At 38.5% G+C, this 12,917-nt stretch overlaps 1 protein-coding gene across 2 annotated transcripts in view; it reads left to right on the forward strand.

Annotated features, from left to right (window-relative positions):
* The window catches only part of SPOCK3 (SPARC (osteonectin), cwcv and kazal like domains proteoglycan 3), a 320,500-nt gene that overhangs the window by 211,092 nt on the left and 96,491 nt on the right, over positions 1 to 12,917 (forward strand). For both annotated transcript variants that reach the window (XM_001507312.4, XM_001507350.4), the window contains one exon: positions 6,462 to 6,585. In XM_001507312.4, the coding sequence (XP_001507362.1) occupies positions 6,462 to 6,585 (124 nt within the window). The remainder of the gene's footprint in view (positions 1 to 6,461; positions 6,586 to 12,917) is intronic.

Consider the following 12,917-nt stretch of genomic DNA (forward strand, 5'->3'; position numbering starts at 1 on the left):
GAAACCATTTAGTGCTCTCAGAGTCTGTTAAAATAAAGATGCTTTTCTTTCTAGTCTTTTGTAAAATAATCCCTGACAGCCTCTAGAAAAGTATGTGGTGAGAAAAGAGCAATTTGACATCAGGAAGGAAAGGGTGTCAGCGCATTACTTAGAGGAATTGCGGGGATCATAGGTGGCTCGGGGAGTGAGGTATTTCAGAGTTGTGAACACTGTCTAGATATATACTCTCCTAATATCCCTTTATAGCTATAAACCTATTCAAGTCTACTTCTTCAATACCCCAGAAAGTGTGGGGTTATAAATTTAGAAGGGTGCATCAAATTATCCATTTGTTTATTTGCAGTCCTCTTGGGTATTGTGACTTTTTACATTGTGCTACCAAGTTGCTTGGAAAGGCCTATTAATTCAAGGTTCAATATGGGTGTCTCAAAGCTATAAAAATCTAGAATGTGGTGGTATTTGACTTCTGTATACAAATAACTTTTCCCTTGAAATTCCAGAATTGAGTCTACATTATTTGCAAAGTAGAGAGAAATCACTCTTAACTATAATATTATTAAATGCCATTCATTTAAATGAGTAGAGCCTGAATTGTGTCAAACTGAGAATGGTGATTTGGGACTTTTTTTTAGAAACTCAGCATGCAAGCAGAAGAAGAATTAACTGCTTAACCAAATTGTTATGATCCTTTTATCATTAGAGACAGTGACACCTAGCTTATGGGTCATGATGTCTCTCTGCCCATATATGAGGGCAAATATACCAGTTTGATCATAATGCTTATTCTTATTATGAGTTTTGATTAGACCACTTTCGAGGAACTAGAGAATGTTCTTCTGAAAATGTGTAAGTTTTAGGATAGGCATGATTCAGGGTTGGAAGAAATGGTAGTGCATATACGTATCTGTCAAGACACAATTGCTACAACATGATTTCTCCTTAAGGCAAGGTTCTCTAAGACCCCAACTCCTGTGTTCTAGAAGAACAGACCGAGACAGTCTGAAATTTTAGTCAGAATACACAGATATGAGATAATGGAATAGTAAGCCTCTAACAGCAAATTCACACCCATCCATCAAGCTTATGTCATTGGCTAAGATTTAGGTTTTGGCGTAACACAAATGGAGTGCTGTGTTTTGAGAAGTGTACCCAGTTGGTTGTGTGGTAGAACTCTGCACAAAGTAAGCCCTCAATAAATACTGTTAATACTGCATAATCCTCTAGAGGATTGTGGAAGGAAATTGATACATGCTTTGCTAATTACCATTTAGCAAATCACTCCTTCTGTGTCCTAAATGTAACACTAGGGGCCTCAAAGCCATAGCATATCTGGAAGAGTTTACAGTTCCCCTAAGAAATAGTTCATTCAAGCACAGCATTTGGGTGATCATTATTTTCAATCATATTTTGGTACTTTTAAGGTTTGAATAGCCCTCATTCATTTACACATCAGAAAAGAATGAGAGATTTTAGCTCAGTCAGTCACCTTGTAACCTAACAGCATTTTCTGTTCTTGCCTTCCACTGCATTCGTAATCAAATCACTTGTATTTCTATCTTAATACTAAATAAAGCAAGGACAAAGGAAGGATGTAGCTCAAATAGTTACCCTAGTTCCACTGAACCTATTGTAAGATGAAATATTACTTAATTTATCTGTATTTATTTAGTATCACCTATTATTGAAATTTTGCTCTGAAAATGGAACAGGTATACGTTTCAGGACACTTAAGTCAGTAATCCTGATTAACATTCTGACTCTTCAAAAGGAAAAATGATATGCATGGTTTGATCGACAGCTGCTTAGTAATTCTACTGGTGGCATAAAATGAAAAACAGCCGCAGTTCATGGGAGATGGTAAATCAAAGAGAAATATCTGAAAAAAATCTATTAGGAAAAGGTCACACACTTAGATTAACATACAAGGTACTTAAAAAAATTTGCATTGCTTGTTAAGTGATCACACGACAAGATATAACCCAGTAATTATAACAAGTATCATCATAGCAATCGGGATGTTGTTTTAAAAGTCAAGTATACTAGTACCTGGATGACAAAATTGTCCTAAAATACTTGGTTAAATCAAGATGTATTATGGATATGAAATAATGAGTCATCAGTCTCTTTCTAGGCAGAAAATGTGACTTCTGCATCTATTGTATTTTCCCAAACACTTAGTACCATTGTACCTAGAGTATATTGAATATATATCATACAAATCTCTCCCTTGAAAAGCACAAATTCACATATTTCAGGAAACAAGGTCTTTGTTACTTCATTCCAAAATTTGGATTTGGAGGTCATCACTCAAATGTTCAAATTAGAATAGTTTAAGAATAATTATTTTCATTAAAAAACAAATGTAAACAGCTGATCACTAAGTAATATTCTGTTTAATGTGATCAGCATTTTTTTTCAATTTTTAAAAGAACAAATTCATTTGGGTCTTAGTAAAACACAATTTGATTGGATTCATTTAGATTTAATTGGATTTCCTGGTTATAACCTCCTTGTAGCTGGGGATCATGTCTACTCTCTATATTGTACTTCTCCCAAGTGCTGGATCTAAGCACTTGGACCATCAGCTATTTGCCCCACCCACAATTCCACAGCACTTAGGTACAGACATTTAAATTATACATCATGTATGTGATTTGTATTGATTTGATTGTAGATTACTTATTTATTCATGTTAATGTCTGTCTTCCCCTCGAGACTGCAAGTTCGTTATGGGTAGGAAACCTGTCTGCTAATTCTGTTGTAGTATCCCAAGTGTTTAGTACAGGGCTGTGCATATAGTAAGTGCCCAGGAAATATCATTGATTGATTGAATAATTAATTTATCTGGATCAAAATGAGTGAGGCATCATGAGTGCCTTTAAGTCATAAGTGAATCCCTGATTTTTTTTTTAATTATCGTTAGGTTTTCCTTGAGTAAGAGTTGGTGGCATTTTAAGGTCATTTCTTTTGTGTTTGCTATTGTACTTACAGCTCCAGCTCCATTCATTTATTCATTCATTTATTTATTTGTATGTGTAAGGACCTACTGTGCACAAAACACCCTGCTGCTGGTACTTTCTCTTTGCTCTAAACAGCTAAATTGCTCTGAACAGGTGATAAACAGAAGCTATTAGGAAAAAAAAAAAATTCCCCTTACCTTTCTTACATATTTGCCCTTCTGCAGCTCCCTGTGTCATTTTATGCTATTCTCAAAGCCATTTCATAACAGTCATTTCGGTAGTAGAGTTGTCAAATGTCTCCATAATAGAATTGGAACCAAAGTAATTTTTAATATGAATAGTCATAAAATCACATATTGAGCAATTTCTTTTCATTTGGTAGCCATTAATCTATTATTCAAGGAATTATTTTTTTTTTTATACTGAGAATTTCCCCAAGTATGTCTCCTCTGCCTCTTACCCAATCACAGATAGCACAATTCCATCACCCAGCACCAGCCCTTGAGATTCTCCCTACTCAAGGCTCTTATACCATTTGCATGTGTAAGGATACTATTCTCTCCTCCTATCCCATCCCAGGAAACAATGTGGTCTAGCGGAAGGAATGCGGGTCTGGGAGTCAGATGACCTAAGTTCTCAACATGATTCTGCCACTTATTTGCTGTGTGTCTATGGCAAAGTCATTTAACTTCTCTTTGCCCCAATTTCTTCATCTGCAAAATAGGGTTGTTCTCCCTCTTAATCAATCAGTCAATCAAATTATTGGTTATTGGAGTGGTTAAAAGCCTAATGGGGAGGGACAACAAGTATTGAATCCCCATTTTACAGATTTGCAGCTGTATTGTGCTGTAAAACTCCATCTAGTTGTACTTGAGCCATTTATAGCAAACATATTTTCTGCTTGGGTCATATGAAATGTACTTCCTTCTCTAGATGAATATTTGGGGTCCTAAAGGTGCTATATCACATTAATTATTGGACATCCCTAAACTCTTTGCCTTCCCGGATCAGGAATGTTATTCTAAACAATTTCCTTGGACCATATGTTGATTTAACCTTTTCCACAGTATCAATTTTGTAACATTAAGATTGGATCTGATTCTTTAGAGCCAGTGTGTCATTCAAAGGAACAGATAGAGGAAGAGTTCCTGAGATGTAGTATATCTAATGAATTACATTTTTTACATTTACTGGGCTCCTGTTTTTCTTTGACCTTTGTGAAATTGATCTGATTTTTCTGCTGAAAAGATCATCATTTCATTTAAGTATTTAATTAAATCATCCAATTCCCATTTCATTTTAAATCAAATAATTGATTTTGGGCTCTTTTTTCCTATCAGAATGACCCAAAGCTGGCTTAATGCTGTTGTATTAATTGAACTGGCCGAGGCCAAAGTTGCTTACCAGAAGCCACCGGATTGAATTTTGCCAGAGGCAATAAGAGTTCCCAAAGCTCAAAACCCGAGGTGATTTTGGAGCAGTATGGAATGCCAAGTGTTTAGGTTAGGCCTAGGAGACCTAGGGAACACCACAGAACACCAAAGGATGGAAGCAACTTGAGGTCCTACACTCCAAAGCATTTCTCTCAGTTCCGGAATTAGCGTCAGAATTGAGTTGCAGATTTTCAGAGAGCTAGCCTAGCCTTCTGGAGGGCAACCCAAACACGACAACAGTTTGGCTTTCCTTCAGGATGAATGCAAACCCCATGCGTCATTCCTCTGCACATAGTAGGCACTCAATAAATACTACTGAATGAATTCCATAATAAATAGGTTTCACATGCTCAGCTCCCTTCCCCTTGAGCCCCAGTGGTCTTCCTCTCCCCTACTCTCTCTCTTTCTCATTCTCTCTCATTTTCCATGGTGTCTTGTGGTTTCCAATTCCCCCTCCATCTGTCCCCATGAGCATCGTGAAGGGGCCCCTCACCCTCTTTTCCATTTCACCCACTCCATTGGACAGGTCCAACACCAGTGATAAATCCAGCTCACAGGTTTCTTTTCTTTTTCATTTACAGCTTAACGTGATTCATTTTGGAAAATATGGAGCATTATTTTCCCTCTGTCAAGGATGCAATTAGTTGTTCTATTTAAGACTTATTTTTCCAGGAATTATTTTTAATAATAGGTATATAGTACATAATATTTTAATAGAATTTTTGAGAAGCAGAATGGCCTAGTTGAAAGACCAAGGGTCTGGGAGTCAGGGAACCTGGGTTCTAATTCTGGCTCTGCCATTTGTCTGCTATGTGAACTTAGGCAAGTTCACTTAACTGCTCTCTGACTCCGCTATTTCAATAATCAAAGCGGAGTCAACCTTAGTTATCCAGTAATTCAGGCAGAATTGTTTGCTTTTTTCACTTACCCAAATGGTGGCCTCAACCTCTCCTTATCTTTGCCTCGAAAAGATTCTGTTTTAGCATTGCTGTGTCTGATGATGTTAAACCTGTTATTTGTCCTCTCTGGTAGAAGTGAGACTATTAAAGCTTTGATTGGTACAGTCTCCAGGGCTTACCATATTAGTTTTGGACACTATAAGCTTGAGAAAATTCAAAGTACTTTCTCCTGGCTCATCGCACAGCTTGTAATCCAGAGTTAGTTCCCTCTACATGGGCAAATTGTGAGGTGGCCTCATCTGTAAAATGGGGATTAAGACTGAGCCCCACGTGGGACAACCTGATTCCCCTATGTCTACCCCAGCGCTTAGAACAGTGCTTGGCACATAGTAAGCGCTTAACAAATACCAACATTATTATTATTATTTTCATGCATCTGACGGGGCCAGGAACCATCAGAAACCATAGTAAGCGCTTATCAAGTACCATCGTTATCATTATTATTATAATCAATTAAAAATTTTAAAACCCTGACAATAATAATGATAATAATGATAATGATAATAATAATATTAGTATTTGTAAAATGCTTACTATTGACTAATCCCTGGGCTAAATGCAGTCAGGTAAGACACAGTCACCGTACTCTTTACCTTTTTAACACTGGCTATTCAACTCATTTTCAGTTCCACAGCACTGAGGTTCATACAGTAATATACTTATTTATATTGTCTGTCTCCCTTCCAGACTGTCAGCTCCTTGTGGGCAGGGAAAGTGACTATCAACTCTGTTGTATTCTCCCACAAGCTGAGTGTCCTCTGCACGATTAATACCAACGATTTTTTTTAATTAATGTCTGTATCCCCTTCTAGACTGTAAATTCATTATGGGCAGGAAACATGTCCACTAATTTTGTTGCGTTGTACTCACCCAAGCGCTTAGTTCAGTGCTCTGCACATAGTAAGCACTCAATACCATTGATTGATCAATTGATTGCTGCATGGGGCTCCCACTGCTAAATACGGTTCTTCACTATCTGATTCATATTAACATCACCTTTCCAGAGAAATGGCCTTAAAGCTAAGGAAAAGTCATTCTAATTTTCAGATCTCTCCATTCATCTGTAATCTACTAAAACATGGTCAAATCTCCTCTGTCTTCTTTTCCAGTTTGAAAGAAGCTGGTGTAGGCCAAAAGCAGTGGCGGGGCCCTATTCCATCCAGCTGCAAGCAGTGTCCAGTAGTTTACACCAATTCTGTGTGTGGATCGGATGGTCATACCTATTCTTCTCAGGTAAGAATAAAGCATTGTTTTTCAAGAGTATTATTAATTGAAAGGAATGAAAATTATTGTCCTAATATAGAAAGACAACTCTGTACACACCATAGCTTACTCTGGTGGTCATAGAAGTCCTGGCATTTTCCCTGAAACATCATCAGAATTGAATTTGGTTCCTCGGCACAAATATCTGTACTTTCAATAAGTTCTTTTAGGAATTCTAGCAGGTCAAGCCAAAGACATCTCAGAACCCTCAAGCTGAAAATGGAAGAGACATGGCTGCTGACATTCAGGAAAATACACATCTTGGAACATTATGACATTATTCAACGTGACACATGAGATCTCCAAGCTGTTGTAAGAGATGAAATTGAGTCCTGACGTTAGTTCAAACTTTAAAATGTCAGGAACTTGAACATTAAATATGTAAAGTTAGAGAAATAGAACACCATCTCCCATTTTACCAAAGATTCAGTGCATCATCTAATTACATATAATATCTTTCTAAAATTTTAGTAGCGAAAATTTTGAAAGTTTTATGTTGAGAACAGTATTGTCACACTTATCAAAGACACTGAACAGAGAGCTATCTAAATCTATTCTTGCTGATATTTGGCTATTGTGAGAAGCAATATGTTTTAATGTGTTGTCTTCTTACATTTTTCTAGATGAGATCGTTCTTTTTTTTAATTCTACCTGAGCTCGGTAGGAAGAGATTTTTAAAAAACTGTGAGTCATTGGTCTTCAAAATAATGGAAGGACATGGTTTCTCTTCTCTGGGAGAAAAGGGGAAAAACCCTTCTCAAAATGTCCACCACTTAATTTCTCTTAATTTCTCGTGCAGACCCAGGATAGGAAATGGTGGGTGAATAGGACACCAAATGTCCACAAATAAAACATTATAATCTGTTCTCAGAACTGGGGTACACGCAAGGTTATCCCTCGTGGGACTCAAATGTATTTTATCCTCATTTTAAAGTCAAGGAACAGAGGCCCAGGAGGTTAAGTGACTCGCTCAAGATCACATAGAAGGTCAATGTTAGCACTGGGACTTGAGTCCAGATCGCTTCACCCCCAGACCTTCTTAGTTCCACTAGGCCACACTGATACCCTTTACTTACTATAGCAAATCTTTTTCAGCAGTTAAATATGAATTTACTAATGCATTTCTTTCATGCAAATGAGCATCTTATAGCCCAAGAAACACTATGTCCCTGAATTCTTTACTAAGCACCAAATGACTCCATTTTAATTTCGAAAAGTTTTCTTTATTGCCTAGAAAAATGCCACCCCATTGTCCAGGTACATTAAAATTGCTGACCGTGACTCTGGGGTTCTACAACACAGGCAAAAAAGAACATAACTTTGGGACTTCGGACAGAGTTGGGAATAAACAGATCCAAATGAAAAATGGGTGCATATTTGCAATTTTTGAAGTAACATGTATAAAATATTTTCTGGGACTTTTAACAATGAAAGATTGATTTCTCCAGAAATTATAATTCATTTTTCTTTTTTTGAAAGGTGTTATACTTTCTGAATTCCTTCAAATTCCACAGTGCCCCAAATATCAAAATAAAGGCTGTTCAAGGTTATTTGAGAGGCAATCATTCCTGAAATTGACATGAAAAATGAAGATCCTTGTTTCCTACTCCAGGCAAAGTTTATTTTGATTGCGTCGTCAAGCTCCAGTAAGAGCTGGATATCGCTCCACAATATAGCTACCGTCTCTTACCATGGATGTATTTGTCAATGACTAGTGTAAATTGCACAATGCGTTTTCTGAGCACAAGTCAATAAACAGCATCGGTGTTGTAGAACTAAGCAGAGCAGAGCAGCATTTCCTAGAGAATCCTGCTTTGGGAATACTGGGATTTTCACTCAGCCAGATTTAGCCATGCAATGTTATATCTGCCATGGGGACTAATTGTAAAAAGCACAGAAGTGTTTTATGTGTTGTTTGATAAATGGAAGGAAAACTCACCTGAGAAAGTCTGAGAAAGCACGGAGTTTGGCAAAACCGAATATTATAGGATATCTCTTGGTCTTGTTTTTATCAATAATAATAACAAAATTGTGGTATTGGTTAAGCGTGTTCTATGTACCAAGAACTGCACCAAGAACTGGGGTAGATGCAACATAATCAGGTCAGACAGAGTTGCTATCCCACATGGGGCTCACAGTCTATAAGTGGGGGAGACCGAGTATTTGAGTCCCCATTTTACAGGTGAAAAAACTGAGGCCCAGAGAAGTTAAGGGTCTTACCCAATATTACAAGAGCAGGCAAGGGGCAAAGCTGGGGTTAGATTGCAGATCCCCCGACTGTCAGGCCTGTGTTATAGTCCCTCAGTTGGGCATAAGACAATTTAAAGATTTGAAGTCTTGCCTGCCCTTTTAATAATAACAGTAATATTAATAATAATGATGGTATTTGTTAAGCACTTACTATGTGCAGAGTGCTCTTCTAAGCGCTGGGGTAGATACAGGGTCATCAGGTCGTCCCATGTGAGGCTCAAAATCTTCATCCCCATTTTACAGATGAGGTAACTGAGACACACAGAGGTGAAGTGGCTCACCCAAGGTCACACGCAGACAGCAGAGCTGGGATTAAAACTCACGTCCTCTGACTCCCAAGCCCGGGCTCTTGCCACTAAGCCACTTCATAACAAGATTTGCTATGTAAATCCCAGATTATTTTGAAGCAGTAGGATTCCCAGATGTGGCCTTTCTGTGAAGCCTGATGACAGTCCACCCTCAGACATCGTGCTGGGAAGAAGATAAGCAGGTGTCTTTAGTCAGGAGAAGGGATAGCCAATCCTCTGAGCGTTCTTCTTCCCATGATAGGAGCTGGGGAAAGTTGAGTAGTATTGACTCTAAGGTTTCTCCTCTGTTACGTGGACATCTTGGTCTAAATTTCATCCACTTAGCATCCAGAAAGTAGAGTTAAATGCATTGAGTTAAATACCCTATAGTCAATCAAGGATGCCTGGGAGAGTCTAAAGACCTAACAATCTAATGGGGAAGACTCACAGACATAAGATATTCACAAATAGTTGGTGATGTAACACTAGAGAAACAATTAACAGCAATGTGGAAGGATGAGAGGATCCATAACTCTGAGTCTATAATATGCACACTTGTTCCAAGGAGGTGAATAAACATAAGGGCTAAGGGCAGCTGGTGCCGATTAGTTTCAGTCAGGGAATACATCCTGGAGGAGGTGGACTTTGGGTGATCTTTGAAGGTGGGGAGTTCAGTAGGCTTGGGAGTATGAGGTCATGGGTTCAAATCCCAGTTCTGCCACTTGTCAGCTGTGTGACTGTGGGCAAGTCACTTAACTTCTCTGTGCCTCAGTGACTTCATCTGTAAAATGGGGACTAAGACTGTGAAGCTCACGTGGGACAACCTGATTACCCTGTATCTACCCCAGCGCTAAGAAAAGTGCTCTGCACGTAGTAAGCGCTTAACAAATACCAACATTATTATTATTATTAGACTTTAAGATTTAAGGTTGAAGGGAATTTCAGACAAGAGGAAGAAAGAGTCGAGAATGAGGTACAGAGATAAGGTTAACTTGGGAAGAGGGAAGAGTGTGAGCTGGGTTATAGTGGTAGAAGGGAGTTGATAAGTGAGAGAGCTGAAGGAGTGAGTGTCTTCAGGGCAATGACCAGGACTTTTTGCACATTGTGAACCTTCTCAGTGGAGGTTTTACCTTCTCCAGCTCTCCAGTCTGTATTACACTCTGCAGCCCGGATCAACTATAACCAAATGAAACCAACATACATTGCTTACTCCACTCCTCAAAACCTTTAAATGGCTTCCCGTTTACTTCCACACCAAGCAAAATAGACCACTATCTTCATGTCGCTTCCAACTCTCTTCCTCTTACAGGTGTGCTGCTTAACTTGAGACTCTCCAACCTGAGCTCCTTACCCCTCACAAGTTAATATTCTCATTATCCTCTCTTTCAACTTGCCTGCCTCTAACCCTTTGCTCTTTCCTTGCCTTCACTTACTGTATGGAACTCTCTCTCTCTTCCTCATTCCCACTTACTGCCTGGAACTCCCCTTGCATTAAAGGTTTTGAGATCACAAATCTCCACATCTCCACATCTTTAAAGTCTTTCTGAAAATCCACCTCTTGCAGGGAACATCTCCCAGTTAAATTCCACCATCCCAGGATGTCATCCCTACAGCCACTGGTCACCACACATACACACACCCAAGCCTAGCACCTATTTATTTAGTGATTCATATACTATACTGATTTATTCACTTATTTATCTTTCCGTATTCAGGCTATTACCAGCTCTATTTCTGAATCTACCACTGAGGTTGGGGTGAATACCAAATGCTGAATGGTCAAAGATCCAAGTCTATAGGTGATACAGAAGGGAGAGGGAGCGGGAGAAAACAGGGTTCAATAAGGGAAGGCCTCTTGAAAGAGATGTGATCTTGATGATGGTGGTGGTAAATCATTTACTCTTCCCTCTCCTCACTTTCTCCTTTTTCCTCTGAACCAACCTTTGAACCAACTTCAAAATCCTATCTCTTCCAGGAAAGTTTTTCTTGATTAATGCTCCAAGCATAGCAACCCAACAGTCACCCTTTGTACTTATAAAAAGTTTGTAAATTTGGTCGCACATGCATTTATTCTAGCATTTCATCTAGACATAATCACAAGTACCCTAGTTCGTCCCTCTGTTCAAACTCCCTGTAAGTCATTTTTGTCTGCTATTAGATTGTAAACTCACTGTGGGGAGGGATCATCTTATTAGTGGCTTTTGTAGTACTCTCCCAAGCATTTAGTACAATGTGCCAAGCATTTAGTATAGTGCTCTGCACATAGTAAGTGCTCAGTAAATACTATTGAATAAATGTCAGTAGATGCTTCATAATTGATTGATTATAAGTTGCATGCTTGAATAATTTTCCAGGAATCCCAGCCTTAATTGTGGAATCACACACTTTGAGTCTGTTGTAATGGATGTTAAATAAAGTGCCACACCATTATTAGCAATGTTTAGGTGATTTATATTTTGTAAGTATTCTCTGAAGATAAAATCTTGGTGATATATCGCTATGGATTCCTTTTTTTTTTTTTTGCCTTTGAAAAGAGAAAAGGAGAACTAAGAAGATGAAGCAGAAGTATGGAAATCATGTGTATTTCCTGGAAAAGGACTGTTAGAGCACAAGAGCGACTTCTATTGTTAAATATTCAGAGAACTTTTCAATTATAAACGGTACAGTGTCAAAGCGCTGGGGCAGCCTGCCATCATGCCTTATGCATAGCTTGTCTCACTGACTAAAATTACTTCTTTTTTACCTAAAATGAAATGAATAGTGTTAACTTCATTGTCAGTGTAACATATTGCACTTTCCACAGGATGCTGTTGAAACTAACAAATTGAAAGCATTCACATCAGGGGTTATCTTGCCCCTGACCTAGGATGACATCAAGGTTTTATGGTGAGATATGAATTGTTTGGGGAAAAAAAATGATGGCTTGATTTGGATACTTTTGTCCTATTCTGAAAATAATGTTTTAAATTGAAAGATTTAAAAAATGAAAACAACTCTTCATACTTCACCTTTGGAGAGAATTTAACTTAGAAATATATATTGAAAAAGTAGAATTGATCGCTATCCAAGAGATAGTTTGGGGTATCGAGTCTCTTTTTTTCTGCTTTTGTTTGCTTTGATTCAGAAGCCCTCCCACCCCACCCCATCTCCCACAGTGCTCATAATAAAAAAATATAACTTGGAGTCACATCATTTTCTTAGTTTGACCTCAGTGTCCTTTTGCTGTTTTGTACCTCTCCAGTAACACGATGTTGAACTTCAAGAGAGTTCATTTCTAAGCCTGTAGTGAGTCATTTTAATTTATCAAAGTGTGGATGAATCACCTGTTACCGCATAGAACACTCTAGACTAGGTCCCCAAATGTATATAAAAATGATGGAATAGATAAGAGAGAAAAGGCAACGTACGTATCCATCGCTGGGCATGTTATTCATCCCACATCTCTGAAAAAAATGAAGAGTTTACAATCAGGGCTGCCAGGCCCTCAGATGGGTACTTTCTGGGTTCCCCTCACCCCTGAACTAGACCTAAAAATTCCTCCTCCCTTGTACCTCCCAAAATGAGATGTTAGCACCTTGGGAAGACAAATGACCACAGGAAAAAGATTTCAGAGACAGCATGAGGTGCAAAACAGGAAGTAAATTATATGCCTCAGGGATAATGACAGCACAGACTTAATAATACTGATCCCTCCACCTTCTCCCACAGCCCTCAAGGATAAGGAAACAGGCCCTTCCTTTTCCCATCTCCTTTCCCTGGCTGAGT

The sequence above is a fragment of the Ornithorhynchus anatinus genome, chromosome 12, assembly GCF_004115215.2.
Source record: "Ornithorhynchus anatinus isolate Pmale09 chromosome 12, mOrnAna1.pri.v4, whole genome shotgun sequence".
Classification (NCBI taxonomy): domain Eukaryota; kingdom Metazoa; phylum Chordata; class Mammalia; order Monotremata; family Ornithorhynchidae; genus Ornithorhynchus; species Ornithorhynchus anatinus.